This window comes from Lissotriton vulgaris, chromosome 9 (assembly GCF_964263255.1).
Source record: "Lissotriton vulgaris chromosome 9, aLisVul1.2, whole genome shotgun sequence".
Classification (NCBI taxonomy): domain Eukaryota; kingdom Metazoa; phylum Chordata; class Amphibia; order Caudata; family Salamandridae; genus Lissotriton; species Lissotriton vulgaris.
In genome coordinates, this window is record NC_141697.1 from 901,878,929 (window position 1) to 901,891,592 (window position 12,664).

Here is a 12,664-nt window from a genome sequence, read left to right on the forward strand (position 1 = left end):
GCCCCCAAGCGCCGGTGCACGTATCGTGAGAGAAATCAGCGGCAGCGCTGAAAGGGAATTGAAATTTGATACTATGGCACAGTGAAATGGCACTACATAATCACAAAAAGTGTATATACACACTAAAACAATAAAAAAAATAGAGAAATGGCCAATGGTCTGGAAGCACTTATCTCGGCTGCTGGAGCAGCGAAGAAAGAGGAGGGAACAAAAGGAATCCAGGACTATCAAGGGTCTTGGACACTGTTGATTGGGCACAGATTTGATGTTCAACTGTTTACTTTTTTTAGGGGAAATTAAGTCTTTGTATCTTTACATTGTTGCTGTATAATAAGTGAATAACGTACAGCATAATTCTCGCTTCTGGTCCTGACCTAGAATATGATTTTCAGAATGTGTTCATTGAAAAAGGTGTAGTAGACTCTTTCCCTTCCTATGTGTAATATAACTGCTACATACAGTTAATTCCAAATTCCAGGTGCAAGAAAAAAAGATAAACTTCTAAAAAAGAACAATAACTTCATCAAGTTGTAGCCCAAGGCTTTAAGACTTTTTTCCCTCCAGCAGGGAGCACCTATATGTTTTTTCCATCAATTGAGCAGTGAGCTGTGATGGTGTATGGACTATCAGGAACTGAGTGCTGCCTGCTGCTTTTCATCTCTGTATTACTGGATTGGGTGGGCCCAGACATTTACTCACAACCTTAGAATTGAAACATTACAGTTTATGTTCAAATTGAAGTAGTGGATTAGTGGAAAAAGGCTTTTTAATACTAATGAAAAAGCATTGGTGGCTATACCATCAAACCCCCGCACATGGATAGTAGCACAGAAACGCACATGGATAGTAGTACTGAAACGTCTCAGCACATTTTTTAGTACAAAGGAGCAAACATTTCTTAGTGTGTTGCTCTTTAGGTAATGAACCCCGCCACCCAGAGTATTGTAGCCAGAACTCAGGAATCCTAGATGGCAATCCTCCCAAAAAGCAACCAAAGCACACACATGCAGTCCATATTTGAAAGTGTATATTCCAGATATAATAATCTTCTTGTCTCATAGTTTGTATGTGGTTAAAGATGCTTTATTCGCATCACAGACAAATGATGATTCTGTGGAATACTACAAAGGACAATTTGAATATCTAGTTATGCCCTTCAGCCTATTCAGTGCTCCTCCTTCTTTCCAGCACTTACTTGATTATATTTTTTTCTTGGCATCTTGTATACATTTGTCAACCTACCTGGACAGTGTTTTTTTATTTTTGCAAATACCTGAACGCACAGAGACATCATCAGAGAAGTTATACGTAGATTCTATGTCAGGATCCGAGGCTTCAGATTATGCTTTTCTCTCTTCGCTGTTTATTTCACAAAAGCACATAGCAGCCAGAAAAGCAACTTATTTTCTTTGCAAAAAACATATGTCAAGCACCCAACACGGGTTGAACATATCAAACTTGAGAAAAAACACATGGGATAAACCACAACTCCCATCAGTCCAAGAACCATAGTCCTTTCATTGTGTCCATGACGTTAAGGTAGGGCGTCCATCTTATGCTCCCTTCCTCTTTCTTCGCTGCTTCGCAGCCCGTTAAGTGCCTTTTTCCCTTTCTCCACTCATAATTCTGTAGTGGGATTGTTTGGGGTGGCACTGTGTGGTTATTTCTTGCGTTAAACGGGGACTCTTCATTGCGGGTTTTCACATGTGTGTTTTCCTCCCACAGAGCCCCGTAATTTTCTTACTTTTGTCGCGGGGACGTTTTCGCCCCTGACACGACTGTCCCCGGGGTTGCGGCTAGCATGCATTGCCGCTAGAGGGCGCCGTCGCGTCTCGTTCTCCTCGGCGCGCTTTCCCCTGTCGGGAGTCGCCCTGAGGAGAGCGTCCGCGTCGGAGCCTTTGATTGCCGCCTCACCGTGACGCCCGATCCTGGGTTGTATTGCCCCATTACTTCTTGACGCCCCGTGTGGGGTCTGTACCAGCGGGTTACCGCTACTGACGCCTGCGGGCTGTACTCTCAGCACTTGCCGTTGGACGGCGGATTCCTGCAGTTTTCTTTAAGCGCGCTTGGGAGGCGGCAGAAGGCCCGGTCTTTTCTAAGGGGGCCTGCGCGCTATGAGAGGGGTGCTGCCTCTTACTTTCTGGTTTCCCAGATTCAAAAATCCTTGCTAGCCTTGGGTTGGCCCATACCTATGGTACCTGGAACCAGTTCCTAAATCCTTCCTCTAACCTCGACCTTGACTATGGCAGAGGGCTTCTACGTGGAGGAGGAGGAGACCCACCAGTACCTGGGGGACGATGAATTTTACGAGGCTGTTGACCAGTCCATTTATAGGTGTGTTCAGGAGATTGTGGGCTCGATGGAGGATAGACTCTCGGCCCGTATAGTTGAGAAGTGTGCGAAGTTGGCCCCGATTCCCCTTGCGGCCCACGGGGCTTCCCCCTCCTCTGCTGAGGGTAAACCCCCCCGCACCGAAAAGAGCGTGTAAGGACGGTGGTTCGGGATCCTCACAGGGAGTGGATAAGGACGCCTTTGAATGCCTCAGAGACGCGTTCCTGGCTAAGGCGACCGGACCCGAACCCTCTGGGTCGCTCCCGATTCCGGGTCCCTCGGCGTCGACGGCGACAGACCCTTCCTCACCTGGAGGGCTCTCCCCGGCGGACACGGACGATGATGATGGCGATTCGGTGCGCTTGTGGCGTCCGTCCGGATAAGCGACTGAGTTGCCCCACGACGCTTCAGGGATGCTAGACCTGGACGATATAATTCATCCGAGGTCGGCGGCCTGGGCGCCGGGCGACAAAGTCGCGAAGTTCGTGGCGGGTCGTCTACGTAAGCCACTGGAGAAAGAGGCACGGGCTTGCCTTAGGGGAGAGTGTCCGCGGCCTACGCTGGAGGGCAAAGTGGCCTTGACCCCAGAGTTGGACGGCAAAATGGCCACCTTTATGGCCAAGTTCGTCAAGGACCCCCGCAAGGGCATTGATCGCTCGTGGCGTTCATGCAAAGATAAATTGTTGGATACCATAGGCCCTTTGACCAAGATCCTCAATATGGCGGAGGAAGCCAAGGTCTCAGGTTCCGCCATTTCCCCGGAGATCCTATCCAATGGGCCGCAGAGAGCGGTGATCTTTTTGGGGAATGCTAATTGCGCCCTTTCAACTGAGCGTAGACGCTCCTTGTTGAACAAATTGGATCCCAAATTAGGGGATTTGGCCTCCTCGGAGGCAGGTGCGGTGGCACAGGGCGGTCTGTTTGGAGACCCTTTCATAAAAGAACTAGGGAAGTTCGTCTCCACCTTCTCGTCCCTGGATAAGGCCCAATCCACCATTAAAAGGGTGTTTAGCCAGCGTTTTTCCAGGGGGGCCGGTCGTGGTAGGGGCCTCACGACCGGCCGTGGCGGTCAGAACCAGCAGAACAAAGGACAAGGCTCCGGCAGAGGCCAATACAATTCCTCCGCAAATTTCAACAACTTTTACCCTTCCAGAGGGCAACGTTTCAGAGGAGGTCGCTGCAAGTACAGGAATGACGCAGGAGGCGGAAATTCCCACGGTGAGTGTAATCCCGGCGGACAATGTCCGAATAGGGGGGAGGCTGGCTTGTTTTCCAGACGCTTGGTCAGCGCTCACGCACGATGCATGGGTTCTTCAAACCGTGCGCGGTTTCCATATAGACTTTTACGATCAGCCATGTCAATTAAACGATCCACGTCCCCTTCTTTTTTCCCGGGAGGATGCCCGGTTGATCGACGAGGAGGTCTCGTCGCTATGCCGGAAAGGGGCCATCTGTCGATCGACAAGGCATCCTCTAGGTTTCCTCAGCAATATTTTCCTGGTGGAAAAGACGGACGGGGGAAAGAGACCGGTGATAAATCTCCAGGAGTTCAACGTTTGGTTGGTCTACAACCACTTCAAGATGGAAAGCATCCATCTTTTGAGGGACGTACTCCTGACCAACGACTGGATGGTCCGCCTAGACCTCAAAGATGCTTACTTGGTGATTCCGATCTACCCGCCGCACAGGCGATTCCTTCAATTCCTCTGGCGGGAGCAGGTTTACGAGTTCACGGCCCTTCCTTTCGGGCTCTCCTCGGCCCCGTGGTGTTTCACCAAGCTGTTACGACCAGTGGTGGAGGTCCTTCGGAGTCAGGGCATTCGGATGATTGTCTACCTGGACGACATCCTCCTAATGGCGCAATGTCCCAGCAAATTGACCCTTCAGCTCAACCAAACGATAACCTTACTGCAGGACCTGGGGTTCATCGTCAATCAGGACAAGTCTGTTTTGACACCCTCCCAGCAGATGGTGTTTTTGGGGTTCCAAGTGGACTCGGTACGAGCCACTTTGAGTCTCCCGACGCGGAAGATGGCCAAAATAAAACACGAGCTGCGACAGACAATGTCCAAGTCACACACTTCCCTTCGTCAGATCTCCAGGATAGTAGGCCTTCTCTCGTCCTCAATCCAAGCGATCTTTCTGGGTCCACTGCATTATCGGGCCCTTCAACGCCTCAAAGCGTATCACCTCAGACGAGGCCTGTCCTACAACCAGTCGGTTCCACTATCCGACGAGGTGAAGAAAGAGATGTCCTGGTAGCTCACCCATGTGGAGGCCTGGAACGGTCGAGCTATTTTCGGATCGGTGCCGGACTTGATCATAGAATCAGACGCCAGCAGATCGGGCTGGGGCGCCCGTTGCGGCGACTTCTCCACAGGGGGAGGTTGGTCATCCGAGGAGCAGCAACTCCATATCAATTGCCTGGAGCTCCTCGCAGGCTCCTTTGCGGTTCGTTGTTGGACCAAGGACACAGCGACGTCGTGCGTCCTTCTGAGAATGGACAACATTTTGTCGGTCCGCTATGTCAACCATCTGAGCGGCTCTCGGTCCAGAGCCCTGGCGAACCTGGCGAAAGATTTCTGGGATTACTGTCTCGCCCACCAAGTCTCAGTGACGGCGGAATACCTGCCAGGTCGAACCAATCAGGTGGCGGATTGGCACTCGAGATACCTGAGGGACTCGAGTCTGTGGAAACTGGACACGCGGGTGTTCCATTGGTTGAACACCATATGGGGCCCGTTCTCGGTGGACCTCTTTGCATCTCGCCTCGACTTCCAGCTACCGAGGTTCTTCAGTTGGAGGCCGGACCCCCTGGCGGAGGCGACAGATGCGTTCCTCCAAGACTGGAGCCAGGGGCGGCCCTATGCCTTTCCTCCTTTCTCCATGGTAATGAGATCGACGGCCCTTCTTCGCCGCCAGCAGGCGGAAGTGGTGATGGTGACGCCATGGTGGAGGTCACAAGTGTGGTTTCCAGTTCTTCTGGAACTTTCTTGGCATTCTCCAATCCTACTCCCCCAGCTCCCTCACCTTCTTCACCTTCTTCTCAATCCGGAAGGGAACCCGCATCACCTGATATCACAGGGATCTCTCCGCCTCATGGCGTGGAGACTTTCCGGAGACGTTGGTTGCTCCCGGGACTTTCGGGCTCGGCTGAATCCTTCCTGTCAAAGGCATGGGCTAATAGTACCACGAAGAGATACCGGTCAGCATGGTCCAGGTGGGTTCGTTGGTGTGTTCGACGGGACCTGGATCCCCTGGTCGCAGGCGTCGTTCACATCTTGAACTTCCTGGCGGAGCTGGCGGCGAGTGGCCTAGCATACCGGACCATCAATGCTATACGCTCAGCGATTTCGGCGGCGCACGAGCCGTTAGATGGGAAACCGGTAGGGGAACACCCTTTGGTTTGTAGGCTCCTTCGGGAGGTACGCCTTAGTCTGCCCCGGAGCCAAGGTACTCCGTACTTTGGGATGTTATGGTGGTTCTGAATCTCTTTCTGTCGTGGCAGCAGAACAGATACCTTTCTTTGAAAGAACTATCAGCGAAACTAGCCATGCTCTTGTGCCTGATATCTTGTCGCAGAGTTTCTGACGTCCGAGCTTTGGACATATCAGCGAGAGTGTTTTCCCCGGATGGGGTTACCATTACGGTGGGTCGTCGTACAAAGTCCGCGACGAGATCCATATCTTATCCGGCTTTTGCGGACGTCCCCAAGCTTTGTGTTGTTCAGTGTCTGAAAGCGAATGAAGATGCGACATTGGAACTTCGCCCTCCGGGCGAACGGCAACTCCTGATTGCTTTACGTAAACCGCATAAAGCGGTGTCTTCTCCCACCATAGCCCGCTGGGTGCGGTGGGTGCTGCAGGAGGCAGGTATTGATACCAAACAGTTTGGAGCACATTCGGCCAGAGGGGCCATGGCAGCGAAGGCTTTCTCCTTGGGAGCGCGTTTGGAGGACCTAATGCGTGCTGCGGATTGGTCCTCAGACTCCACGTTCAAACGGTTTTACTTTAAACCAGTGGTGGATATTGCGAGTCTGGTGGTCAGTCAGCTTTAAACAAGCATAATCTGAAGCCTCCGGTCCTGACATAGAATCGAAATTTGCCTAGCATAGTAACGGTAAGTTTCAATTCTATTAAGGACACGGAGGCGAGGATTATCCCACCCTATTTTCCTACGGAATTTACCTCTCCGTATTGGTGTAAGTAAGCAATTTTTATTGACTTGTGATGGTTTGTCTGTGCCTTTGCCTTGCATTGTCCGAGTTGATTACCGTCCAGTGGACTTTACACCGCTGACGCTGTGGTTGTTTTTTACTGCTAGGTAACGAGGCGAAACAGGACCGAGGTTGAGATGGCGTGTCTCGCGCGAAGAAAGTGGAAGGGAGCATACGATGGACGCCCTACCTTAACGTCATGGACACAATGAAAGGACTATGGTTCTTGGACTGATCGGAGTTGTGGTTTATCCCATGTGTTTTTTCTCATGTTTGATATGTTCAACCCGTGTTGGGTGCTTGACATATATTTTTCCAAAGAAAATAAGTTGCTCTTCTGGCTGCTATGTGCTTTTGTGAAATAAACAGCGAAGAGAGAAAAGCATAATCCTCGCCTCCGTGTCCTTAATAGAATTGAAACTTACCGTTACTATGCTAGGCAAATTTTGATTGTTTGTTAGATTGTTCGTTCACGCCGAGTTTGATGGATGCATCTCTGAAATCCAATCTGTGACTTTTTAGAATGTATTTTGTTGGACAGAGCTCAGAATGGATCCTCAAAAGGTTTTTTTCTGCCCATGAAATTTGATGTGCATAGACCTTAGTGTTTTGCTAATTTTTATAGATAATTTAGTCTTTTTCCATTGTAGTTACTCCCATAGTCCATTTAACCAAGACAGATGCACTATTATAATGGGTACCTGAACAGCAGAAGGCATTTGAGCAGTTAAAAGCGGCATTTACAGAAGCTTCCTTCTTAAACATGCTAATCGCATTCTACCCTTCTTTAGGGAAACTGATGCATTATCATTTGCCCTGGGGTTCCATACTTTTATGCAAAGATCCTTCTACAGAAGCTGTAGCTTTTTTCTCGAGCAAATTATCATAGTTTGAACAGAACTGTTTGACAAGGAGTTATTGGCCATTAAAGAGGTTTTTTACACTTGCGACATCATCTTCAGGGAGCCTTGTGTCCATTGAGTGTATGGACAGACCATAAAATCCTGGGCTTCTTTAAATCTATGAAATGTACTAACTCTCAATGTGCCAGGTGAACGTGTTTTTTTCTTAGATTTCAATATCAAATTATGTACAGAGCAGTGCGAAGACATGTGAAAGTTATTGTTCTATCTAGTCAGTATGAAACCTGAAAAAAAGTAAAATAGAAGCATTCCATATACTTGCTGTAAAAATATGATCTGACATGGAAAAGTTATTAGCGCTTCTGAAATCTAACTAAAATACATGGAATTGTAACCGCTGGATTCAGGAAGAGTGCCACAAAAGAATTAAGGGCAAGCTTTATTTTTTTACACCAAAACAAATGGGTTATTTCTACTCCAGAGCTACAGGAAAAACTGTTGTATTGATGTCACAACCCTCCAAGTGCTGTGCACTTTGGTGCGAGAAGACTCATGATTTAGTGGCTCAACAGTGTTGGTGGCTATCCTTGAGAACAGATGTAGGACATTAAGTAAAACAGTGCTCCAAGTGTTTCAAGAGGAAACATTTTTATTAAAAACACCCACGTTTGATTCCCTTAAGCACACCAAGAAAAACATGGATTTAGATCTCAATGTACTTCACCAGTGACTTCTTCCTCCAAGAAACACTAGCTCAGATCAGTCTGCTTTACGGAATATGTTTTGTATTATTGCCCAAATTACTAACCACCCCGAAGTAGGTATAGTCTTTATGAAACCGTTTGTGAAATAGCAGGATTTATCCACAGAAATTGTGGCTGACTGGGAATTCCTGGTGTTTTCGTTTTGTAATTTGAAACACATTAATTAATAGACTGTGTGCTGTCCATTCTAATGTGCTAGTAGTCATCCATTAACTGATGGACAGACCTAAAGGATTAATCCGTCATTAGATGTTAAGTTATGTTCTGTTATGTTACAATGATGATTTTTAGCGCGCACAACTACTCGTGAGTGTCCAGGCGCGAAAAGACAACGTAGAAGGCAGTAAGGAGCTGAAAGGATTACCGGTTAAATAAAAAGCAGTGTCTTCACTATTATACCGTGAATTGCAATGAACAATGGGTCATTTAATTACCATTATCTGAACAAGTATATTTCTCCACATTTTTAGGGTGTTCTCCCTTCTGTTGTTCCTTTGAATTCCACCCACGATTGTTTTATGATAATGCACATCAAAGTTTTGCTCCCTAGGTTTCTACAGTATTCCACGATTTCCACAGTACAAGCTAACATGCATCTTAACCTACAGCAACCAAAGGGTGACTTCAAATGTTTTTCTGACTCATCGAAAAGGCCAGTACATAAAAAGGGTAGTTTAGCTAGCAACTAGTTTCTTAAATCTGCCTGGTTTTCACCCCAGTCTATCGAGTCACTTTCCTGTGGCGTGATTACTGGGTTAAGAAGCAGGGGCCTTTGCTCTTCCTTAGAGGTGCTAGGTTCATTCAGTATTGCACAATTGTAGAAGAAGCCTGCTTCATCTAAGCTTACTATTCCTCCCCCACCAGTTGTAAAAGATGGCTTCAGAGGATTTGAGGTGGAGGCCATAGTAGATTATAGAAGAGTGTGAGAGGTCAATTTCATAGGATAGTGGCGTGGATGGTCTGAAGGCCTGTGAGCACTCTTGGGAGCCTCTTTTACATGTTCATGCTCAAAGAGTGGTGGCCTCTTTTCATCAGTAATTCCCAACTAAAGCAGCACCAGGAAAGGGAGGGCAAAGAGTAAGAGGGTGCTATCGCGACTAAGCTAGGGGCTTGGCGAACTGGTCAAGGAGTGTTGCGAGGTGCATCCCATTAAGATTGTGGCAAACCGGCCTGTAGCTGCTGGGATGCTGAAACTGCTAGACTGCAAAAGGTCAAGTGTCAGACTTCTGCGGTGTTGTTGGAAGTGGTGCTACTTAAGATTTGAACGTTACCTAGGACGGTGCCCGACAGTGTTGCATTGGCATTACTGCTTGACTTATAGGTTTGTTGAATTTTGCTTCGGCCTCATCTATGTTGTTTTCTTGGTCTGTCGGTTACCTGGCTAATTGCCTGCATTTTCTAGCTTTATTATGGATCCTGCCTTTTTGTTTCCGTTTTGCCTTGTTTTCAGGATTGCTAGCGATCAGACTTGTCAGCTGTTGTATTGGCTTCCTCTTGTGCTCGCTTAGACTCCCAGTGACCCCCCTCATCCTTAAGCTATGCACGCATTATCTGCCTGAGAATGCCAGCCAGCAGAAATAATTTTGTGAAAGACCTGAATGAGCAGTTTGTGCCTAGTGAGTGAGGTATTTGTTGTCTGTTATTGCTCAGTCCCAGTATTTAGTTCTGCTTTCAGTATATCACCGTGTATTAGCAGAAATACTTTGAGGAGTGAGCCAGATTGTCATCTGACTCCCTGTTGTACAAGATTTGCAAATCCTCCCTGAAGTGTATCATGAATTCAATTACCTAATCTGTTAAGAGGGAGCTAATCAACTTCCCCATCGAAGGCCATGTGTGATTTGACTTGATACCAGGAGCAGAAATACCTCATTGAAGGATATGCACACTGGCTTAGTGGGAAGAGATGGAACTGAAACAGTAGACAGCCTCATTTAGGATTTTATAAGACATTCCAAGTTTCCATTTGGGCACCAATGTTTTTGTGCAAAATCTAGTGGAGAGCTTAGACCATGCATAGAGTTGAATGTCATTAATGTCAGAAATCTATGTCCTCTGCATTTGCTTTTAGTTTTTGTAAACTAAGGCTCCTCGTCAACACTCAACACTCTACTCTATGCAACACAGAATTATCAATAATCAAAGTTGCCTTCCCATGTTGGAGACACTATATTGAGGGAAGAAAGCATAGTAATAGTTTGGACTTGTCATAAAAATTGGTGCTTCCTATTTTCACTGTGGTGTGAGAATCATTACAGCATTACAGCCTGGGTGGAGAACATGCCCAGGCTCCCATTCCCCATCTGAGCGCTGAACCACATCGTTCATGCAGCTTTGTGATTGGCTTAGGGGAGCCTTGGTGCTGTAATACCTTTCTCAAAATAAATGTAGCTTTTATGCTTGGAATAGAATACCAGTTGTTTGTACATTCAAACCATTTTAGGCATATCATTTTAGAATCTTACTATATTAATTTTTATTGATGAAGTTGTACATTAACTGTTTTCCCTCTTGTTTAGATTTGCATCATGGGCATGGGCTAACACTTCTTTACCGTTCTGAAAAAGCATTGGATATATTCTGAAGTCAAGTGTGACAGATTATTTGGATAAGAAACATGTTCAGCCTCAGTGACTTCAAGACTGTTCCGAAAGAGATGCATCTTTCCACCTTGCAAGAATCCCAGGGCCATTTTAGCAGCTGTGATTTGTGCTCTGGGCTCTCAGGCAGAGAGCTTCCCGGACCAAATCTGGACCCTGGGCTTCAGATTGGTGAGATGATTAGTGATGACATGGAGGAGAATTTCGGCAGACTGTCTCAAAGTGGAATCAGTAAAGAAGGAGGTGCCAGGACACCAGAAGCTTCTTCAGACAGAAACGTGATGCCTTCTTTGCAAGGTGAGTCTTTTACAGAATCTGAAAAAAGTACCATCTGTAGCTACTTTTAAGAGAGAAATTTCTTCTGGGACTAATTTTGTGTTCATAATAAAATACGAACAATAATCACATCTGAATCGCCTACCTAATCACCTCTTTATCTTTTCTTGTTGTCAGTTGTGAGTGATTGCTTCAAATCACTATTTAAATTAATTGAACAGAAAGGTAATGAATTGTTTTAACAGTTAAGTGTAATGTAAATCTCCTTGGGTCGGCTTTCATTCCGCTCCCCATACATTTTTCTGATCATTTGGATGAATTGAATTAGTGCACTTATCATGTCCTTAAACATTATTACAGCTCAGCATTAGTTCACAAAGATCATGTGACCGAGCTTGACAAATTCATCAGAGCATTGTAGACCGCTATTTATTTGGACATTTCTCCACTTGTCAACTAAAATTGTATATTTTCGGAGCTTGATAAATTAGTTTTACCAAAGTTAAACGTTTTTACTGACAGCAGAGCTTTCTTTGTAAATTTGTAAATATTTTTAGCAAGCCTTGACATTTCAAACCTAATATGTCACCTTAATATTTGTCTTATCACATGAGACGGGCCACGAAGAGGAGATTTGGCAAGCATTCCTGGACTAAGCAAAGAAATGACTCCTCTCTTTTTCAATCTGGCTTGATTGTGCAGTTGCCACCATAACAAAAAAAGCATTCAGGAGTACTACAGAGTGTCTTTGGCTCTTTCCCAGATGTTGGTTCATCTGAGTACAGCCTAATATGCAACGTGTGCAATATCACCAATTAGGAGATGGATATTCAGGCTGTTATCGGGGATCAAAGTGAAGTGTTCTATTTTGGACACCTGTCCCTTAGCTAATAAGTCCAATGCTGTACTGTTCTGAATAGTCATACTTTGTATGGAAATCAATTTATCAGTTACATTAAAAAGTGCCAAAATAGTGTTGTGACCAAACATTCTATTAAGGTGGCCAATTTGCAAAGTATTTATGGTAATGCTCATGGGATGCATTAGTCCGACAAATATCAAATGCTACTTTCAGACCAAGAGCCTCTCCTTTTGGACAGAAATAATGTGTGCATTGGTCTATTAATTTCATACATTTGATGGTTTTCTAAAGCCAAATAGCAAATTCCTCCCCCATCCTGGAGTAAGAAGAGGCATGATTTTTGCCCACATATAAAATGTAGTCCTTCATACACATTTACAATAGTTCTTGACCCTGTAAAAACTGGAAGGTGCTGACAGTCCAATACTTGCGATTTTCTACCTGCACGTCCCCTTTCTTAAAAATACTTAGCACCATTGTGTCTCTTCCCACTATCCTTAAATATGGATCCAAACTCTCTCTTTTCCTTGGCCTTTCATTTAAAATCTGACTGCTTTACATCCATAAGAATTCCAGAGATCTAGTTCACTATCCAGCAGTACTTCAATATGACTGACATCATAATTGAACTCTAACAACATTTTTTTCTTTATGACCACTGAAAAACTTTTATTTTGTGGTTTCATTTAGACATCACAAACTAGCAAGATCATGTCAAAGAAAGCAGGGCATGAGCTTATACGGTACTCCCT

The 12,664-nt window shown here is 45.8% G+C and overlaps 1 protein-coding gene across 1 annotated transcript in view; it reads left to right on the forward strand.

Moving 5' to 3' along the window:
- The first annotated feature begins 10,791 nt into the window (after positions 1-10,791).
- The window catches only part of ZNF541 (zinc finger protein 541), a 1,260,340-nt gene continuing 1,258,467 nt past the window's right edge, over positions 10,792-12,664 (forward strand). Inside the window, exon 1 of the mRNA XM_086938682.1 lies at positions 10,792-11,071. Coding sequence (XP_086794808.1) covers positions 10,792-11,071 — 280 coding nt within the window. The remainder of the gene's footprint in view (positions 11,072-12,664) is intronic.